This window comes from Xyrauchen texanus, chromosome 50, assembly GCF_025860055.1.
Source record: "Xyrauchen texanus isolate HMW12.3.18 chromosome 50, RBS_HiC_50CHRs, whole genome shotgun sequence".
In the NCBI taxonomy this organism is placed as follows: Eukaryota; Metazoa; Chordata; class Actinopteri; order Cypriniformes; family Catostomidae; genus Xyrauchen; species Xyrauchen texanus.
Window position 1 is genome coordinate 4,555,969 of NC_068325.1, and position 21,214 is coordinate 4,577,182.

At 37.3% G+C, this 21,214-nt stretch overlaps 1 protein-coding gene across 1 annotated transcript in view; it reads left to right on the forward strand.

Moving 5' to 3' along the window:
* Nucleotides 1-21,214, forward strand: part of LOC127641218 (E3 ubiquitin-protein ligase RNF123) — a 161,338-nt gene that overhangs the window by 56,741 nt on the left and 83,383 nt on the right. The window contains exons 32-35 of the mRNA XM_052124042.1: nt 3,437-3,576; nt 10,698-10,886; nt 11,420-11,495; nt 12,624-12,708. Coding sequence (XP_051980002.1) covers nt 3,437-3,576; nt 10,698-10,886; nt 11,420-11,495; nt 12,624-12,708 — 490 coding nt within the window. The remainder of the gene's footprint in view (nt 1-3,436; nt 3,577-10,697; nt 10,887-11,419; nt 11,496-12,623; nt 12,709-21,214) is intronic.

Below are 21,214 nucleotides of genomic sequence, written 5' to 3' on the forward strand. Positions count from 1 at the left end.
ATTATTAGTATCAATTACATTTTGACCACATTTAGCTGAAATTTGCCCTGTTCACATAAAAGTCCAGCTTATTCCTAGTGTGTTCTGTAAAGCTTGCCCGTGTAGGCAACAGTAATGAAAGGGGCCAGACCTTACCGAAGGATCGATTAAGGCTTTCAACAATAGCATAATCAGGAGCCCTAATGGTTAACTTTGCAATTTATTCCTCAGAGTTGTACATTTGACAACGGTCTCTTGGGTACGGTCTTCACACTCTGGGTCTGTTCCAAAATCTAGTGAGCTACCTCTGGAAGCAGCATTTTAAGACATCATAGTCCACAGTGGTGGAGCTAGGGGGTGGCCAGGGGTGGCCGTGGCCACCATGGACCTAAGCCTGGCCACCCCATTGGCCACCCCACTCACAATTGCTTTTTCAGTCATTTTCTTGGCAGAAGTTAGTTCTTTAGAGGTGAAATATTTCTGTACAAATGTACAAACCTAATATGTACGCACTCCAAGGTCGCCAAACCTCTCCGTCCCGGGTGTCATTGTATCCACTCACCTGATTGGCCTTTGTAGGACGTTCCAAATCAGTCTCTTATGATGCTCGATTTTAGTTAGGATGCTACCCAAGAAGATGCTTTCTATATATACACAGCTAAGTTTTGGAACTGACCTTTGAGCTTGTCTTAAATGTGATGCTTTCATTCTTTCACTGGTCTGATGAGTCTCAGTGCTAATTCCTCTTTTCTTTGCTCTCATTTGCATGACGTTCAGGAGATTTGTCAGTTGCTAGTTTTCAAAGTAAGTTTTGTTACTTTTTGGTTTATTTTCACCTTCTGTTGACCCTTATTAGCAACACTATCCTTTGTGCGGATCTTCTCTGATGTCTCTGTACTTCCTCACTAGTGTACTTTGTACTAGTTTTAGTTCTGCGTGTAGCTTTATAAAGATTTAGTTTTTTCCAATATTTTCCTTTTTTCTCCTCAAGGCCATTCTTGTTTGTCATTTTTACCTGCAGTTGTTCACTTATTCTTTAATTATAATTGTCCCCAATTATCTTTTGATAAATGTTCCACCTCTGTGTCCTACTCCTAATTAGTCAATTATACAGCTGTCCAAAGTTCAAACAAAGTTCAAACATATATTGAATATAATTATTTTAAATAAATTGATGAATAAAATAAATACTATACAATGATAAAGTTAATTACCTTTACAAGTGTTTACCATGGTAATCATCGTTTCTGACCAAATATATAGTTAACTACTGTTATAGTTACTATTATAAAAACATATTACACTTATATTTCTTAAATTAAAAAAGGTAATATCCTACAGTACAAACGGGGTAAGCAGATTTTTGACATCTTTGTATTTCTGATTAATTATTTCCATGGTAGTAATGGATAAAAATACTACTTTACTACACTTTTATTGTAGCATCAATAATTATGGGAATTGTGGTATTTTGGTGGAAACTATGGTTAGAATTGTAAATTGTAAAGGTTGCTAACAGACATTAGAATTATGATATTATGAAAGTTATTATAAAGTGTTAATAATACTTTGATTTAAAATAGATTTAAAAAGATCTGAAATTAAAAGAGAAATTATTTGGTAACATGTTTTGCTTTTGATGTTTCAGGTTAAAACATTTTTTTATAGAGATTATAGATCCTAGATCTGCAGACAGATGTTGCGTTTTCTGTGCTTTATTTATTTGTTTATTTTATTGACAATAATGGCCAAAAATACCAATTTATTACAGTTTTAATTTAAATATAGGAATTTAGTAATGTTGGTATTTTGGTGAAACATATGGTAACTGTAGTAAACTGAAAGGTCACTAACAAATATTTAGATTACCATATTATGAATGTCAATATATAAATGAATAGATTATTACCAATGTAACTAATATAATAAATATACTTAAAAAGAACTGTTAATGCTAAAATGTATATTTAAGAAAAACATAATTTGGTAACACATTTAGCTTTTGAAATGATATTTCAGATTTTCTATAGAAGATTTTTTTTTTTTTTTTTCATTTTCTGTGCTTTTTATTTACATGACCGTAATGAACAAAAAAGACCAATTAATTTAACTGTTACTGTTGTAATAATACTATGTTTACTGTAGTAAATTGTGGTCACTAACAAGCATTAGAATAACCATACTATAAAATGTATTGTGAAGTGTCGCCAATACATTGAATATAATAAATATACATTGAAATAATTGCAATTTAAATGGTTGTGAAATGATAAAAAAAATATAATTTTTATATTGATTTATATATTTTAATTACAGTATCAGCCAAAAATAAGAATTTACAGCACTTTATTTTAATAACAATAAATATGGGAATTTTGGTATTTTGAAAAACTATGGTTATCATAGTAAATTGTTCTAATGGATTATCATGAATAAAATATATATATATTTTTTTTAAAAGAACTGACATTTAAACACTCAATTCTCAAATTAAGAAAACTGATTGATCTCTCCGATTTTCTGTAGGCTTCTATAGATAATATAGATATTATAGAGATCTTAGATCTCTTATATAGATCTAGATTGTGTCTGGTCCTACCTCAAAGCATTTTTCAAAATTAAATTGTCTCCAGTGCCAGAGTAATTGCTTGCCAGAGTCCTGAAATGTGCATGTATTAGCGTAAACACCATTAAAACATCCCCTAATTCCAGTCTATATCCCTGTTTCTGTCTCTCTATGTATTTGCCTCCTCCTTTGCCCAATAAGGACCTATTCACCAACCAGCCACTTAGCAATTAGCAATTATGGACTTCATCTAATTAAATATAAAGGTTGTTTCTCTATCAGAGACCTTCATCCCAGCTTTATTTAGGGCTTTATTTCCATAGCTCGCTCTTGCTTTTTTTACAGTGTGCTCCAAGGCTTTTAGCATGTTTGCAATCGCTGTGCTTTCCCAGATATGGTATAAAATTACCCAATGTCCTCTGCGTGTGCGTGCGTGCGTGTGTGTGTGTGTGTGTGTAATGAGAGAACGGCCTTTCTGTGTTCGCAAGGCGTGGTCAGATAGCAGTAATAAAATGGCTGGGGAGGGTGATGGTTTCCCAACAGCTCTCTGTTTTAATGTTTCGTTATTGTGTTTTATTAAGCGTTGTCACTCTGCTCAAATGCTACAAACAGACGAGATTTCATCCACTGCGACAGGTTGATGTTGGCCTGTGGTATTTGTTTTCAAAAGACTTTCCCAAATACTCCCTCTGTCTTCCATTGATCAAATGAACAGATCATATTATTTGAAAATTACAAAAGCATTTTTTGTATCTGAACCGCTACCTCACTTAAAAGGAGATGCCAACTAATGGTGGAGTTCTTAAAATCATCTACAAACTTTATTCTGCAGAATATTCATACCAAATATTGCCATGCTGGATGATTATGCTCTTTTCTGATTGGCTACAGAGCCCTGCCCATCGCTTCTGCTGCAGAGACACATGGCTGAACTGCTCAGTCAGGATAAAGACATGGCTGCCAGCTTCCTTAACAGTGTATTGAACCAGCTCAACTGGGCCTTCTCTGAATTCATCGGCATGATACAGGAGGTAAGATACTTGTGTTGTCAAATCAAAAACCTTCTAATGAGCTTATCAGCTGACCTACAATGCAGAGAATCATTTCCTTAATCAGTGTTTTTCCAGTTTCCAGTAAAAAATATCTAAACAGCAAGATAAATGTGTTTGAGAAGCAAAAGTTTGTAAGATATTAAGACTAGGACTGTCAATTACATGATATGCCATTTAAGTTATTGAATTAACAGCATATATTAATATTTGGTGAAAAAGGACCCTTAAAAAGGACCATTTAAATTAGAGCTCTCAAAATTAACACGTTAATGAATGTAATTAATTTAAAAGTTTTAACGCGTACATTTACTGTTAATACAGCATTAACCAGCACAAACACTGGTTGGAAGGGCGGAACCTTTGCGATTTGTCAGCCAGGAGTCATTACACTGACGCACACAACTTAAACACACACAACATTTATGACAGTGATCAAATGTTGTAGAAAGTAGCTCATAGCTTGTTGTACAAAACAAGCCCAGATTGGACATGTAAGTATTTTTCAGCCTAAGTAAGGTACATTTTAATTAGCACAGAAGCAGGTCAAGTCTTAACTATCACCAATACTCAGAATGAGATGTTTTTGCGCTTTTCATGTGGAGTTAAATGTGGTGCTTGATGCTGGCGCTCATGCCCTAACGTGAATCATGTACGCAGCTTCACAATTGCTGTAACAAAGCTGATGGTCACAGTCTGCCGACAGATTAATATTATGGGGATGAGAGTTTAAGAGATTTAATGCCTATTGCAATTAATACATAGCCTATGTGGGGACTAGTTATCTAAAGTAGTCAAATACCCAATTAGACTTTAGGAAACGTTTGTTACTTGAATTGGTGATATTTTAGTGAATTTCTATCTTTGTACTGTGGAAGGCTTTGTTTGGAAAGTGTTAATAAAGCATTATATTGTTACATATTGTATTGTTTTCTTTTCTTTCCTAAGAAGGAAATCAATGTATTTTGACAGGAAAATAAGTATATTTAGAGTCACATTTCTGCACTTTCAACATTTGTAATTAATCATGAATAACAGATTTAACAGGATCCCATGTGACTCTACCCACCCTAGCAACTGGCCCAATTGGTTGCTTAAGAAGCCTGGCTGGAGTCACTCAGCACACCCTGAATTCGAACTTGCAACTCCAGGGGTGGTAGTCAGCATCTTTGCTCTCTGAGATACCCAGGTCCCCCGAATCGATAACATTTTTTAATCTAAGTATTACATGACTTGCTGATTATTTATAGAATAATTGAAATTAATTGCATATTTTAATATTTTCTAAGAAAGGCCCCCAAATAAAGGTAGTTCAATGTAACTACTGCATAATAATTCAAATAATTATATATACAGCTCTGGGAAAAATTAAGAGACTACTCCAAATGTTTCTTGATTAAGCATCACTACATGTATGGCAGCCATTCCATTCTTGTGTCAGTTGAATTCCTGCTTGAATTTTTGCACCAGGAGTTGCATAAAATCACCCAACAGCGATGTGAAAGATGTGAAAGCTGTGATTGAAAATCAGGGTTATTCCACCAAAAATGTATATCTGAAATCTTCCTAAATTGAATTAAAATGTATATAAGCTCTTCTGGCATTATGGTTCATTGTATGATTTAATGGACATAAACATGCACCGCTCAATATATGACAATCTTTAATGTGATATGAGCAATATTACTGTCCTGAATTTAAAACAATTTGGTCATGAAGTTTGCCACTGTGACATTGTTTCCACTGACTGGTGGGTTCTAAGGCAACAGTTTACATCAACAACATTTCCAAGACATAACACTCACCCGTACATTATTTGTTTTGGGCACAGCGTTTAATAATGTGTATTAAAAATCTTTGACACTTGCTCAGTCTTAAAGCCCACGGCACATGTCTGAGAGATTTTATATATATATATATATATATGAGTTGTTCAATCTGATCTGTCCTATTCTCACAGGACTTAATTGACGGTTTATGTACATGAGCGTCAGACGGGCGCTTTTGGAGCATCTCACTGAAATTCAACATTACAAATGCTGCGTACTTATGACGCTGTGGCAAGTTAATAGATCTGTGAAAATCACGTCTCTAGATCCCTGCATTCTGTTGTGCTTCGTCCAGCTATCAAGAACTCATCCAGTGTGAGCAGCTCTCTTTCTGTGGCTTCTGGAGGTTCACTTACAGCCCCCTGCTGAAGTGGCTTGTAAAAACACAAAGTCACTTGTGCTTCAAGCTTGAATTTCTCTGATGGTAGGACTAAAATACATACTTTTATTATGGAATGACGTAGAGGAGTCATGATAAATTGCATTATTTTGTTTTATTTAAATAATTGCACTACAATTATGCATTAAATCGACAACACCCTATATAATATAATCAAAGTAATTCGAAATTTTAACGATATGTATATAATAGGGCTGTCAATCGATAACATTTTTTTAATCAAATTAATTAAATGGTGTCCCGAATAATTAATGGCATATAAAAATATTTGCTGAGAAAGCCCCTCATATAACAATTCAATATATAACGATGAAATAGTCATACATAGTTATATTTAAAAATTATATATATATATGCATACAGTATATAATAAAAAAATTCCGACAATTATAATGTATTACATTCTTGTGGCAGAAGAGTTTATCATTAATAAGACCATTCAAAAAGCGGCTTTAGAATACAATGTATTGTTTACTACCATATTATTGATCATAAGTCAGTCATTGGTATACTGGTCACAGCAATCAAGTGAATTTGTCAATCAGTTGGAGATTTATTTTGAGGGCTTTTTTAAATACCCTTCAATGGACACCTGCATCAGACCTGCTTGTGTAGCGTTGCATCATAAACATAAATTAGGTCACTGTGTCAAGTTAAATATAGTTTGATACTTAGAACACATCTTGAGCTCAATCAAATGTTTTGAATGCAAAAACGTAACGCATGTTTGTGTTTTTCTGCCTGCTGAAGTGTTGTTTTCTTCACTGTATAAACTGCGTGTTGCGATACAGCTGAAATTTCAATTATTGCCCTCTGGAGTAAACAGGTGTTACTACAAGTTTGCATTTCTCAGGAGTCTTCCTTATTACGGTCCGGGGGCATTGCGATTAATTGGGTACATTTTGTTTTTAACGTGTCATTTTTAATAAAATGAATCACACTGAATTAATACGTTAAATCGACAGCCCTAATATATAATAAAATAATAAAGATACTTCAAAGACATTAGATTATTGTTGCAGATGGGTAAATTATTGATTAGATAACACGAAGTGGCTTTAGAATTCAATATATTGTCTGTTTTATGTCAATACAATTGATCATAATGTTTGTGCGTTCAGGGGGCACAGTTAATTGTGCACATTTTTTAAAGTTAACACTTTTATTTAGCCTTAATACATGTTTTTTTTAGGGAAAATATCTTGAACTAGGTTAATTTTTGAAAATTGTGGTTTTCTTGTTTAAAATAAAAACAGTTTACACAATTTTCAAATGAAAATGAAATAGTAAGTTTTTTTCAAGATTTATCCACTGAATATATCCCCTTACTATCTTACATAATTTTGCTTCTCAAGTACATTTGATCTAGTTCCAATGTTTAGATATTTTTACTGGAAAACAAGACAACATTTGTACAAATCTCTTATTTTTCCCTGATATTTAATAAAAACAGCGACAAAGCTGTTGTTTAGATGTTGTAAGTTTGAAAATCTTGTACTTTTGTTACGGCAGATTTCAGCGTATTAGCAACACCAGACAGAACTGCAAAAATAATGCCTGTTTCCAAACAGGTTTCCCAAGCACTCCTCCTGTTTACAGTTGTTCATGTAAAATTGCTCCAAACTCATCTTATTGGTTTAGCCAGATGTTGAGATGGAGCATTCTTTTTAATATGCTGCAGACATTAAGTACCATTTTTAATATTGCTATTAGCTGTGCTGATTCCCCCAAGGCCATCCGCATGCTTGTGTGTTTCAAAAGTTTGAGTCCACTTGTGAAAATACTTCTATTTCAAATTTGTCTAATTTAATCGTTTTTTTTTTTTCATTGGAAATGGCATTATCAGGTTGAATAAAACGTTTGTGCAAAACCCGATGATTATGTCATCACACAAAAATAGTGTTCTGCTTCCCATTCAGATCATCAAAAACACATTGGTGATCAAGAGCTAGATTGGCATGCTGGTGTGAGGGACTTCTAATAAATAAAATACACTACTACTCTCTTGCTGTTGCTCGCTTGCCAGTGATTACTAGTGTTGGGTGTACAGCATGCCAGCCCCTCCCATGGTAGGATCATTACTAAACGCAGGCTTTGTAGTCTCTTGGGAATAAATAGAAGACAAAACCTTGACTGATCTATAATGGTGTTGAATTAAACCTCAGCAGTGACATATGAAAGCACTTTTCCACCAAGCTCTCCTCTACTCTTAAATCAATGCCTTTCAAGAGCGCAAAGACACTGAATTCTGCTTGCAGCAGATTGGACTTTGATTTGTGCGCTCCTTCCCCTGAAGGTTGGATGGCTCTAAGGAGCAGATTTCATCTACAATGATCCTCGAATTAGGAGGCAGTGGTCTTCAGGGGAACTTGTTGTGTTTTAATAGTTCAGTTAATGGCTGAGGCAACTAATGTTTTTATTAGTTTTGCAGTCTATAGAAACGTATATAGGAAAATGCTGAAATTTGGCACACTGGTATGAGCGATTATGAGTAGCTCCCAAACAAAATTTAGGGTCTTTAACTCAAACCCTCTAGTGCCACCAACAGTTTAAAATGTCACTTACATTTCGGCTAATAACTTTTAAACTGTAAATCCTAGAAACATAATGAGTTATTCCTTGGGTCACTTGCTTTTCTGTCATTTTGAATTTTCTGAAAAACCTACTATATCAAACTCCTAGACCAGCAGTCACCAATTAGTGGACCATGGTCTGCAACCTGGCTTGGTTCCATCCAGACCATGAGATAATGACAATGGTTGTCCTATCTTAACGTTTCTACAGTTTTAGTGAGCAGTACGTCAGAACAACAGAGCTTTACACACCATAAGCACTCAGGGGCGATCTGCGCTATATCATCTTTTTTTCGAGAGCCGAACATGCTTCATTCCTGCCCCATGCATGTTGTCTCTCTCCAGAGGCTACAGAGTTCCAGACATGGCTATTTTAACAACCGCAGCGGAGATATGGTGAGCAGCAAAGTAGATGGAGACTGAATACTTTTGCTAAAACACACTGCAGAAAATGAGAATGAACAAAGTGAAACCATCTTCATCTGTCTGATAAATTACTTTTTTTTTTTTTTTTTTGAGACAGGGCAAGTTTACGTGTCACATTTTTAGACTAACGTCTTTTTCCATCTAAATTTAGCTTTATTAATCAGCATGTTACGTGCCATTTAGGGACAAATGTTGTGATGTCATCATCTCTGATTATTAGTTCGAATTAATAGAAATTATTAGTTAGCCTGGCTAGTAGAGTTGTCTGCTTCTGATGAGAAAGTTCCCATTATTTCATAGTCAGCCCATTTATTCTTAAGGAAACGGTATTTTTAAGATGTAAATTGTTTGTTTATTGTTAACGACGCCGGTCCCCAAAACATTGTTGACCGGTCCTTAGCCAGCTGTGCAGTGGTTCTCCGCGACGCCAGGTGATGACACTGGACCTCGCCTCCCGGCAGACGTCAGTGGGCTCCTCCACCTCCCGGCAGACCTCAGCGGGCTTCTCCACCTCCCCTGCATCCTGGCGGACTGCAGCTGGCTCCTCCGCCTTCTGGAAAACCGCTCCAGTACCATGGGACCATACCTCCTCGCCGCTGTGACCCTCCATCAGCGGCGAGGGCTCTCCGACAGCACATCCCTCCTCCTTCCTGGGTTTTGGCACCAATGGAATGGATTCACATAATGTGCAAGGAGGAGGCGGGAGCTGGCTGAGCAGTCAACGTAAACTTTTAATAAACAAATGAACAAAACACAGCATAAAACTGCTTTCCAGCATAACACAAAACACCCACACACAAGACGCCAGGTGATGACACTTGACCTCGCCTCCCGGCAGACGTCAGCGGGCTCCTCCGCCTCCCCTGCATCCTGGCGGACTGCAGCGGGCTCCTCCGCCTTCTGGCAAACTGCTCCAGTACCATGGGACCATACCTCCTCGCCGCTGTGACCCTCCATCAGCGGCGAGTGCTCTCCGACAGCGCATCCCTCCTCCCTGGGTTTCGGCACCAATGTAATGGATTCACATGATGTGCAAGGAGGAGGCGGGAGCCGGCAGAGCAGTCAACGTAAACTTTTAATAAACAAATGAACAAAACACAGCATAAAACTGCTTTCCAGCATAACACAAAACACCCACACACAAGACTACTGCATGCGTCTCTCTCTCTCAAACGGCATCCCCGGCTCCTCTTTATCCCTCTCCTGGCTGATTGGGCTGATTCAGCACTGGACATCTATCGTTACGACCTGGCCACACCCTCCCCCTCGTCACATGCTGCCAACGTGGAAAGTTATAATATATATATATATATATAAAGCCATACTTACTACTGACACTGCAAGTTATTTGCTGGGAAGGAAATGTAGAGACCGGACCTCTTGAAACTTTATTTGATTACCTCTGTCCAATTCACTTAAAATTTCTAGAGACACTCATGACAAAAATTTGAGATTCATGATAATCGACCAAATCATACTTCCTGTCTGTAATTTTTCCCAATTTGGCATATCCAATGCTCAATTTCCACACCTCATTCCGGGTGGCGAAGGACAAATCTCAGTTGCGTCCGCTTCTGAGGCAGTCAGCCCGTGTATCTTATCACGTGGCTTGCTGGGCCCACGTTTTACCATTTCCTCTCTTCATCCATCCTTGAACCCGGTTACGATGCCGCTTTTCTTTAAATCACAATCAGTGATGCCCAATCATACTTCTTACATGCTGTTTGTATACTTGGCCCTGAATTATTTTTTTTTAAACTCCTTATTTTATTTATGTATATATTTTCCCTTTATCTTTTTCTTTTTTTTTCACTAAACTATTTATAATTTTCTTCTTCATGATTGTTTTTATTAATGTTAAGAAACTTGTCTCAGATCCAGCAGGCGGCCGAGCGACCAGAGAGGAACTTTGTGGACACAAGGCAGCTGAAAGTGTGTGCAACCTGCTTTGACCTCTCTGTCAGTCTGTTACGGGTTCTAGAAATGACCATTACTCTAGTGCCAGAAATATTCCTGGACTGGACTCGCCCCTCCGCTGAGCTGCTGCTACGCCGATTGGCTCAGGTGAGAATGATTGACAGCGAGGTTTCTAAAGAATCCGTATTAAAGGAATATTCTGGGTTCAGTACAAGTTAAGCTCAAACAACACCATTTGTGGCATTATGTCATCATAATATCATAATTGTCATGGAGTAAGATCTTAATTAGGGCTTAACATAGACATTATTTCTTAAAGCAAAATGTAGTTTCTTTTAATGTTTGGGTTGCATTATGCCCCAGATAGGAGTGTGATTATCTTGTTCTCAAGGCCTTTAGAAGTTTCATGCATTTGAGGCCTCCATTTAAAAAAAAAGGGAAGTTTCCCTTTAAAAGGGAAGTTTCAGATCTTTTTTTTCTCAGCACTCACCTGCAGCTTGTAATCAGGATTGAATTGAAACACCTGTGAGCTCAGCAGGCATCTGCGCATCCTTGAGGAGAAAAGCACTCCCCCCACCCCAAATCCTCATCACCGACTGCATGAACATGTACCAAAGGCTACATTTACTGTACACTGTAAGGCCTAATGTAAATTATTACATTTTTTTTTGTCTTTGCAGCTCCTGAACCAAGTGTTAAATCGAGTCACAGCAGAACGAAACCTGTTTGACCGAGTGGTTAACTTGCGTCTTCCAGGTAATGCTCGCCAATCTCCTTTCGTTTTGTAGGAAAATTCATGATTTATTACATTTTGTGAAATATCAAACATGAGAGTGCATACTTCAGTACGCACAAGAATAAGCACTTGACAACAATTATATTCCTCAAGTGCATAATGCACCAAATTTGAACCTCTCATGTACTTCGGTTTATCTTTTTATTTGTCTTCTGACCTACCTGTTGACCTTTTTTGTTCCTTTTTCAGCATCTTGTTTTAAGTCCCTGAACAAAAACAGAATTGAATATGCATTCTTCAAATGTCTTTGTGTGACCTTTTTAAAAGTTTGGAAAGACAGCAAGTTAGTCTGAAAACATAATACAATTCAGCCTAGGGTATTGAGACCATTTTCACCGCAAAGGGCCACTTTTTCCGCCATGACACTCGATGTGTTTTAAAATAGTCTTGTTTACAGAGCAGTTGATTTGATGTGGATAGCGCAATATGACCAGGGTCAACCTGGTATTGATCGAAAAATTCTATTTGAGAAGGTTCTTTTGGGTTTTAGCTGGATGGGGGGTATATTGCTAAATAATTTTACCATTAAAACGTTAAATTCCCCGGATTCCTAAGACAGGCATATGTGATATCATATGAAAGCTTAGAATCTGTACTTTCCACAGAACACCATCATTTGTGCATTTATGTGACATAAAATATAAATTAGAAAATACAAATTATACAAAATAAGGGCTGAAAATATCCCCATCGCAAATAAGCACCACCTTGAGGTAATGTGGTAGAAATATCAATGTGAATATAAAATGTCTTTCACATAGTACTTAAATGGACATATATCAAATGAAAGCTCTCATTCTCAGGAATGTGACTATAGTATGCAGTATATTTTGGTGCTGTAATACCACCGTTCAAAAGATTGTCAAAAGTGTAGTATGATTTCTGAACTACACTACCCATGGTCCTGAGGGAGGGAAATCAAAGGATCACTGTAAACGAGCCCAGTAGCGACCGCCAATTTCCATTACTCAATCGAGTCAGTCTTCCTACACTCACAAACTATTTATATATTTGTATACAGTATATCTGAAGCTACAGTTTCAAAGTATCTTTCACTGCACTGAACCATGTTTTATGTTTGTGTATAGGCCTGGAAAGTGTCGATCATTACCCCATCCTAGTGGCTGTTACGGGGATATTGGTGCGCATTCTGGTAGACTCAGACAAACAAGGGTAAGTTTATGGCTTTGTTTCTTTATTTTAGCCTGAATTTTATGGTATTTTAAACATGTGTTGGGTTGGACAGACTATACAGTAAGGTAGACCATTTGTTTTTTATTAAAGCTAGAATTAATTCCAAAGTTTTCATTTTCGATTTCAGTGACATTTTCTCATATTCTTTCCTGGTTGGTTACCATTGCAAACAATCAACTTAATTATTAGTGATATCAGACCCTTTGTTTGACGTGAAGTGGCCTGCAGATGGTATTTTGAAAGTGTAATCTCATCTGGACTGGGTTGCTGTTTGGTGGAGAGCAAAAGACCTCCTAAAGCTAGATAAAGAGTCCATATTAGTGCTACAGAACCCAGCTTCTATATTTAATGGGTTGGTGTGAATTTGATAAATGATAGTTACACCAGGTGTCTGACTTTGGTTTGAGAGCCATTTTTCTTTTTGAAAACTGAGAAAAGCACATATGTTCTGTTGAAATGGGCACACGACAGAGGTTTGTTTGTTTTGGCAGGGGAGTTGTGTGACTTTGGTCTGTTCTTCAGAAGCAATTGACAGTTAATTGCCTGTTCTGTTTGCCTGGGGGTAAGTCAGACACCCACCACATCCCTGTTGTGGGTATGTGGGCTGAGAAGAGGTCAGAGCAACAGGAGGAGACAGAACCTGTCCTGTGGGGAAGTGAAATCTAATAACTGGCTCATGTTGAAAGAAGTTAGACTTCTGAGATACCACAAAAAAGGACAAATGGGTCTCCAATCCATCATGTTCGCTCTCACTTTAAATCCATCATGATCGCTCTCACTCTCACAGTCTTTATTAAACTGGATTTGGCATTTTGGTGGCATTTGCTGGCAAAAAAATATATCCACTTTGGCTAATGCTTTATAAAAAAATATTCTTTCATGGGCTAATGGTTATGGAACACCTTGAAATATTGGGCCTGGCAAAATCATAAAAATGTATAATATCTTTGAAAATACATTTTCTTTGTGACATTTGCATTTTTCTAGTTTCAAAAATATTTAATTGGATAGATAATCTGGAGTAAAACATGTTTGTAGGCAATAGTTAATGTCCAATATGTGGGCAAATCTAGAGCAATGTCTGAAAATTAGTCAATTCTTTTCAGTCAGTCAGTTAAACCAGTAACAAATCACGCTGAATGATTCATTAACGAATTGTTCTGAATCAGAATGATCTTTAAGTATTCTTGTCTAGGAATCACAAACGACAGGAAAGGTCATGGTCAACCCATGCAAAATAATTGATCAAAAATTGTGGGAACCATGTCTTTTTATTTCTCTATAGTTGGATGCTTAGAACAATCATAACATATTTGATGCTTAATATACATCCATGTGAAGCTGGATTTTGGACCAATGAGATTTCAGTGTGTGCTGAGCTACCCAGCATGAATCTATGAAAATGAAAACTAGGGATGCACCACTTTGGAATTTCTAAAACAATACGATAACCTATTAGTCGCAACTCATTGTGGCCAATACGATTATTGATAATTCACAATTAATTGTGGCCGAAATAACTGATAATTCACAGCTCATTGTGGCCGATACGATAACCCATAATTCACAGCTCATTGTGGCCGATACGATAACCCATAATTCACAGCTCATTGTGGCCAATACGATAACCCATAATTCACAGCTCATTGTGGCCGATACGATAACCCATAATTCACAGCTCATTGTGGCCGATAGAATAACCCATAATTCACAGCTCATTGTGGCCGATAGAATAACCCATAATTCACAGCTCATTGTGGCCGATACGATAACCCATAATTCACAGCTCATTGTGGCCGATAGAATAACCCATAATTCACAGCTCATTGTGGCCGATACGATAACCCATAATTCACAGCTCATTGTGGCCGATAGAATAACCCATAATTCACAGCTCATTGTGGCCGATAGAATAACCCATAATTCACAGCTCATTGTGGCCGATACAATAACCCATAATTCACAGCTCATTGTGGCCGATACGATAACCCATAATTCACAGCTCATTGTGGCCGATAGAATAACCCATAATTCACAGCTCATTGTGGCCGATAGAATAACCCATAATTCACAGCTCATTGTGGCCGATACGATTACCAATAATTCACATCTTATTGTGGCCAATACGATAACTGCTAATTCACAGCTTATGCTGGCCGATATGATGATAATTTACAGCTCATTGTGGCCAATACGATTATTGATAATTCACAGCTCAATGTGGCCAATACAATAATTTATGAAGACTGACCAAAGTTCTTTCAACCAGTGAATTATGTATTTAAAGTCTGAATTGTATGTGAAGAAGTATGCAAATTAGGACACCGCTTGTGCTTTTAGTCCATCTGCTAAAGCAAAAAAGGAGTACATTTAGTAATTTAGTAGATGCTTTTATCCAAAGCAACTTACAAATAAGACACATAGCCAGCCTTTCAGACAGCAGACAACTGGTTGATTATGACCCCCTCAAGAGTTTTAGACAGGAAGGGTAGGAGAGAGACCGGTCTGTATTTTTCAACTACTGTGAGGTTATGAGTTGGTTTTTTTAAGCAGTGGGGTTGCTCGAGCCTGCTTGAATGTATTGGGAACATTTCCAGTTGTGAGAGATGCATTGATAATGTGTGTGAGTTTGGGTAATATCGATGGAGATGCAGCTTACATAAGATGGGAGAGGATAGGGTCAAGTGGTAGGACAGTTAGAAAGAAGCACTTTGGAGACCCCAGTCTCTGGGAGAGAAGAGAAAGAGGAAAACAGAAGATGGGATGTTGGAAGAGAATAGCGGTGTGGGTGTTGGGTGTAGAGAACTGGCTGCTCACTACCTTGTCCGTAAAAAAACGTGGCAAAGTCATTAGCAGTCAGAAAAGTAGTTGGATGTGGTGGAGGAAGTATTGCACAACAGTTCAAAAACAACTATTTCACAGATGTATTCATGTATCCTGCTAACACAAGATAACAAATAATGAATAGCTTTGATGTTTCTCTGGCCATGAAATAATCAATTGTACAAAGATAACAAGAATCATGACTAGCCTTCTAAGAATTAACTCTAAAAAATAATAAACCCATATGAATAGATTTGTAAATCTATTCATATGGGTACAAAGGAGTCTTCTTCCTACATCGTTCTTGAACTTCGTGATTTACCTCAGATTATGCAGAACAGGCTTTGAACTTCCAAGACGCATGAAATAAGAAGGGAGAATAATGAATCATTCTGAGATCTGTAAAATATCTGTTTCCTGGAAGAACCAGATAGATGCCTCTGAATTATACATCTTTTACACTACTATGTTTTAGTGTGTACTGTTGAGCAGATGCTGGCCAAGCTTGTCTGTTTTGATAGTTTAAGAATGGTTTTGGGCTCTTTTCAGCTTGTCAGGCTGGGAGACCAGCTGGGCTACCAGCTAAACACCAACAAATCACCTAAGGGAGTTCAGACCAAACATGTTCTTGCGTTAAAAAAGATAGATACCTAAGCTGCCATTTAGACCGAATGTGTCCTTGTGTGAAAAAGAAAAAAAGCCAGATGTAGCGCAATGAATAGTACCAAATGCAGGTGTCTTGAGACCTATTTTAAAATGTTGAATTTCTTATAACTTGACATGGCATTTAAATACACAGCGCTCCTGTGCAAGATGTGGTGCAACAGTCAAATTTGTCCATCTAGCACATTTATGTATAAAAAAAAAAATCATTACAAAAAGTTCTTATTGTTCTGGAATATATGGAAAACATCCAGTAAAATATTTAAAACCGTATTCACGATAATAGTATAATTCAATGTCAAATCAGGGGACTATAGCAGGTTCTTTTTTTGTCACTTTTGCATTGTCATTTGTTCCAGGGATTGGTTTAACCCTAGTTTACCAGTGAACTTTGTTATTCCAAATTCATGTGGGTAAAAAAAAAAAAAGTACAATTTCTTTCGAGGGTTTCTAAATTTTTAAGACATGAAGTTGAAGTTTGTTGCCAGAGTAAGCGTGCACTCGTGAGGAAATTTGTTGTATTGAATTGCTCACGTAATGAAACACAATGCAATACACAATATAAATCTTGGTGCATAACTGACTAAATGAAATAAAAACTTTTCACTTGTTATTCAGTTATTTAGGTGCTACCGGTATTCATATTTATTTATTTTGTCCCACTTTATAGTAGGTGTCTTTTAACTACTATGTTCTAACATTAAATGCATTTATCGTGTAACTACATATTGTTCTGCAAAATTCTCCCAAAATTCACATTTACTGCTTATGAGGTAAGTTTAGGAATAAGTTTAGTGCTAGGGGATAGGTTAGGGTAGGATTAGGGTTAGTGTATGGTTTGGTTTAGGGGTAAGTTTAACATCGTAATTACAGATGTAATTAAATGGAGGCACTTTAAAAACAAGTACAATGCAACAACACATGTACATAATTTGTACATTGTATTCAATGGTTATGTACATAGTAGTTAAAGACGTTGTCCCTATAACCATCGACAATCTTCTTCCCGAGAATGAAATATATATGTTAGTTTAAGATATTTGGGAGCTTCTGGGCTGCTTTATTATGTCTTCGTTCTGTTGAAAGATCGTGGCATTGTTATAGAAGCCTACTTCAACTATAACAATAAGCTAGAATACTACGCTCAGCTGAACTGTGGCATTTTGTTATCTTCTCACAATGGCTTAGCATCTTTCTTGAATGTGCTCAGATAAGATGTGACCTTTCCCTTTGAATGTCACCAGACTTCTACTTGTGCTTCCCTGTTTTATAAGGTCTTATAAGGTCAATCTAGCCCTGTACACACACACAAAACAAGATGTTGAGTGGGCCAGGTCACTTCTGTTTACAGGTGAAGACAAGAGTTCAAGTCCTTAGACGATAAACATTACACATTTGATAAAACTGCTACGGTCATCCCAACACCTCAGGTACAAGCTAGGCTGAAATATAACCTTTAGAAGTGTGCTTTTAAAATACTTATTACAAATGATTATAATCCCTAAAAGTTGTAGTGATACTTGCCTTTGCAACACCCACTAATGATAAAAATGTAAGTTGATAAAGCAATGAGCCAAAATTTTATGACCACTCACATGTGTAGCGAATAATGTTGATCATCTCCTAACAAGGCCGCATGTCAAGGTCTGGGTAGATTAGTGGTAAGCAAACAACAGTTCTCATAGTCAATATGTTGAATGCAGGAGACTTTGAAAAGGGCCAAATTGTTATGGTCAGATGACCGGGTCAGAGTATCTCTGAAACGGCAAGGCTTTTGGGTTGCTCCTGGTCAGCAGTGGTGAGTGCCAACCTAAAGTTGTCCAAGGAGGGACAAATCACAAACCGGCAAAGGGTGTTGGGCGCCCAAGGCTCATCTATGCGAGAGAGCAATGAAGGCCAAACTGACAAAAGGTCTACTGTGGTACAAGTCACAGAAAATGTTAATGATGGTTACAGGAGGAATGTGTCACAACACGCAGTGCATCGCACCCTGCTGCGTATGGGGCTGCATAATTGAAGACCAGTCAGATTGCCCATGAGTGGGCACATGAGCGTTAGAACTGGACATTGGAGAAGCAGATGGTCCTGGTCCAATGAGTCCCGTTTTCTTTTACATCATGTGGATGGCTGTGTTTATGTGCACCATTTACCTGGGAATTGATGGCACCAGGATGCAATGTGGGAAGACGACAAGCAGGTGGGGGGAGTGTGAAGCTCTGGGCAATATTCTGCTGGGAGCCACTGGGTCCGGCCATTCATGTGTATGTCAATTTCAGACGTGCCACCTGCCTAAACATCATTGCAAACCAGGTACACCCCTTCATGGCAATGGTATTCCCTGATGGCAGTGGCCTCTTACAGGACTTAAAGGAACTGCTGCTAATGTCTTGGTGCCAGATACCACAGGACACCTAAAGGGGTCTTGTAGAGTCTATGCCTCACCGTGTCGGTTTTGGCGGCACGCGGAGGACCAACAGCTTATTAGGCAGGTGGTCATAATATAAACTGATGGTCATCAGTGTATATTATCTTGTTCTCAAATAGTGAATGGTTCTGGCATGAATGCTTGAAAACCAGGTTTATTCATAGATATCATTATAGAGATCATATTATTATTATTATTATTATTATTATTATTATCATATGGGCAAAAACAGCCACCATACTTTTATGCCCAGCTGCAATTTAAGTTTGATTTATGAAAAATTCCAACAATCCCCATAAACTATGTTATTATATTGTTATTTCACACCCTGAAAATAATATAGAGGGTAGAAAATTGCATTAGAAACACCTTTGCTATCATCACATGGTAAAACAAACCAAAAGTACTGCTAAATTTGGCATTTAATACCCGGCAAAACCTTTTTACGAGGAAACAATTAGTGTGATACCTGGCTCCTTCCCACATCCTTACCTTCCGCTGTAATATACACTAGCTTGAGGTATGGGACTGAAATTAAAAACAACTTTTCTGGAATAGGAGTCTCTTAAGGTTATTGGTCCATGATAAAATATTAAACAATTTTACTTTAGTGTACATTTTCTAGGCCACCATTCTGTCCAGCTTAAAGTATATTTTGGAAGGTCCATTAAGTTTTATCTGCAGTGTCTAATGAATTCATACAACTAAAGATGAACCTTTTTCTTATGGATCTTGGCTTGGCTAAAGGCCCATCCTAATTCGTCCAATTCTTATTTCAGTTCTTAGTTTTACTGGTTGAATAATGTTTCAGATGAGCCACGAAAGGCAGCGCATTATACAGAGATTTTACCACTTTAAACAATGGTAAAATCACTGTAACGCACCGCCTCAATTATAGTAAAATTAGAGCAAAATCAATATGATAAAATTCACAAAGTTTCAATGAATAATAAATTATCTTTTTTAATAATTGTAATAAACAATTCTCATAATATAGTTCATTAGCTAACTGTAGATTGTTTATGGTTTCCAAGAAACATATAACTTGCTGTATTAATACTGATGCATCTAGATTATATTTTCAAAAGACTTTTCTTTACGAAAAGGTATTATCATCTAAAAGATTTGAGTGAAAGGTTGAATTAAAATTTTTGAATTTCTTTGGATTTGGTTTGTCCCCCTTTTACTTTAATCTCGAGCTGGCACGGACTCCATAAATGTATGCAAAACCTGATGATCAGGTTGTCCAGTTTGATTTGAGAGTCTTCCATAGAGCATCTTGTGTGATTCGTTGGACCTTTTGTACAAAGTTAACATGGCCAATGTCACAAATGAGCAAAAATGTTTAAATGGATGCATGAGGAAACCAGACCCTTAAGGTTTGTTGATCACATATTTGCATGTGAGATCTTGATGAAACCCAATTTTGGCACTCTCGTTATGAACCTTTAATATGAGGTCAGTTCTCTCAGCCTTGGAATCTTTAATTCATGTCCAATTATCTCTTCACATCTCCTGTCATCTCCTCCAGATTGCCTGTAATTTTCCACTGGGACCAAAGAGCATTGTGGGACCTCTGCCAAGTTCTCGGTGTCTGCTTGGTCCAGCCTCAATGATCAGTCTAGAGTAGAGAAACCACATTGAGCAACTTCAAGATACAAGTGATGCTTAGACAGTTGTGATGAATCTGATATTGAACCATTCTTGTATTCAGAATATTTTCGTAGCTTGCATGAAGCAGCACTGTGCTCTCAGGTTTAGGAAGGAAATTTGATACACTCTAACCCAAAGTAACATATTTCCGGAGTTTGTTTGGGTAAACTAGAGGTTTTCTATTTTCTTAATAGCTAATACCAGTATCTAGAAAAAGGGGTGGCCAATGGGTGAAATAATGCTGATGTATACATAAAACAATTTAATCATAACAAATGAGATGTACACAAAAAAGCTGAAATTCGATAAACACTTATTTTACACAGTATTTACTTCAAATTCCATATAGCATATGACAATGGAAAATGCATTATCCATTGACAAAACTGTCTGAGTATTTTAGTACTGTTAAACAAACAAAGTATATTGGCAAAAGGCAATAATTTAAAATGGACAAATATTGGCTGATTCATTAGCCTGGCCCATATACACAGATGAGCCAAAACATAATGACCATCTGACTAATATGTGTTGGTCCTCCGCATACCGGCAAAATAGTGCCAACCCACCGAGGCATGGACACCTGTAGGTGTCCTGTAGTATCTGGAACCAAGACATTAGCAGCAGATCCTTCAAGTCCTGTAAGTTACATGATGGAGCCGCCATGGATCGGACTTGTTGGTCCAGCACATCCCAGAGATGCTCAATTGGATGGAGATCTGGGGAATTTGGAGGCCAGGGCAAAACCTTGAACTCTTTATCTTGTTCCTCAAACATTCCCCTAAAATGTGTGCAGTGTGGCAGGGCACAGGGCTGAAAAAGGCCACTGCTATCAGAGAATACCATTGCCATGAAGGAGTGTACATGGTCTGCAACAATGTTTAGGTAGGTGGCACATGTTAAATTGACATCTATATGAAC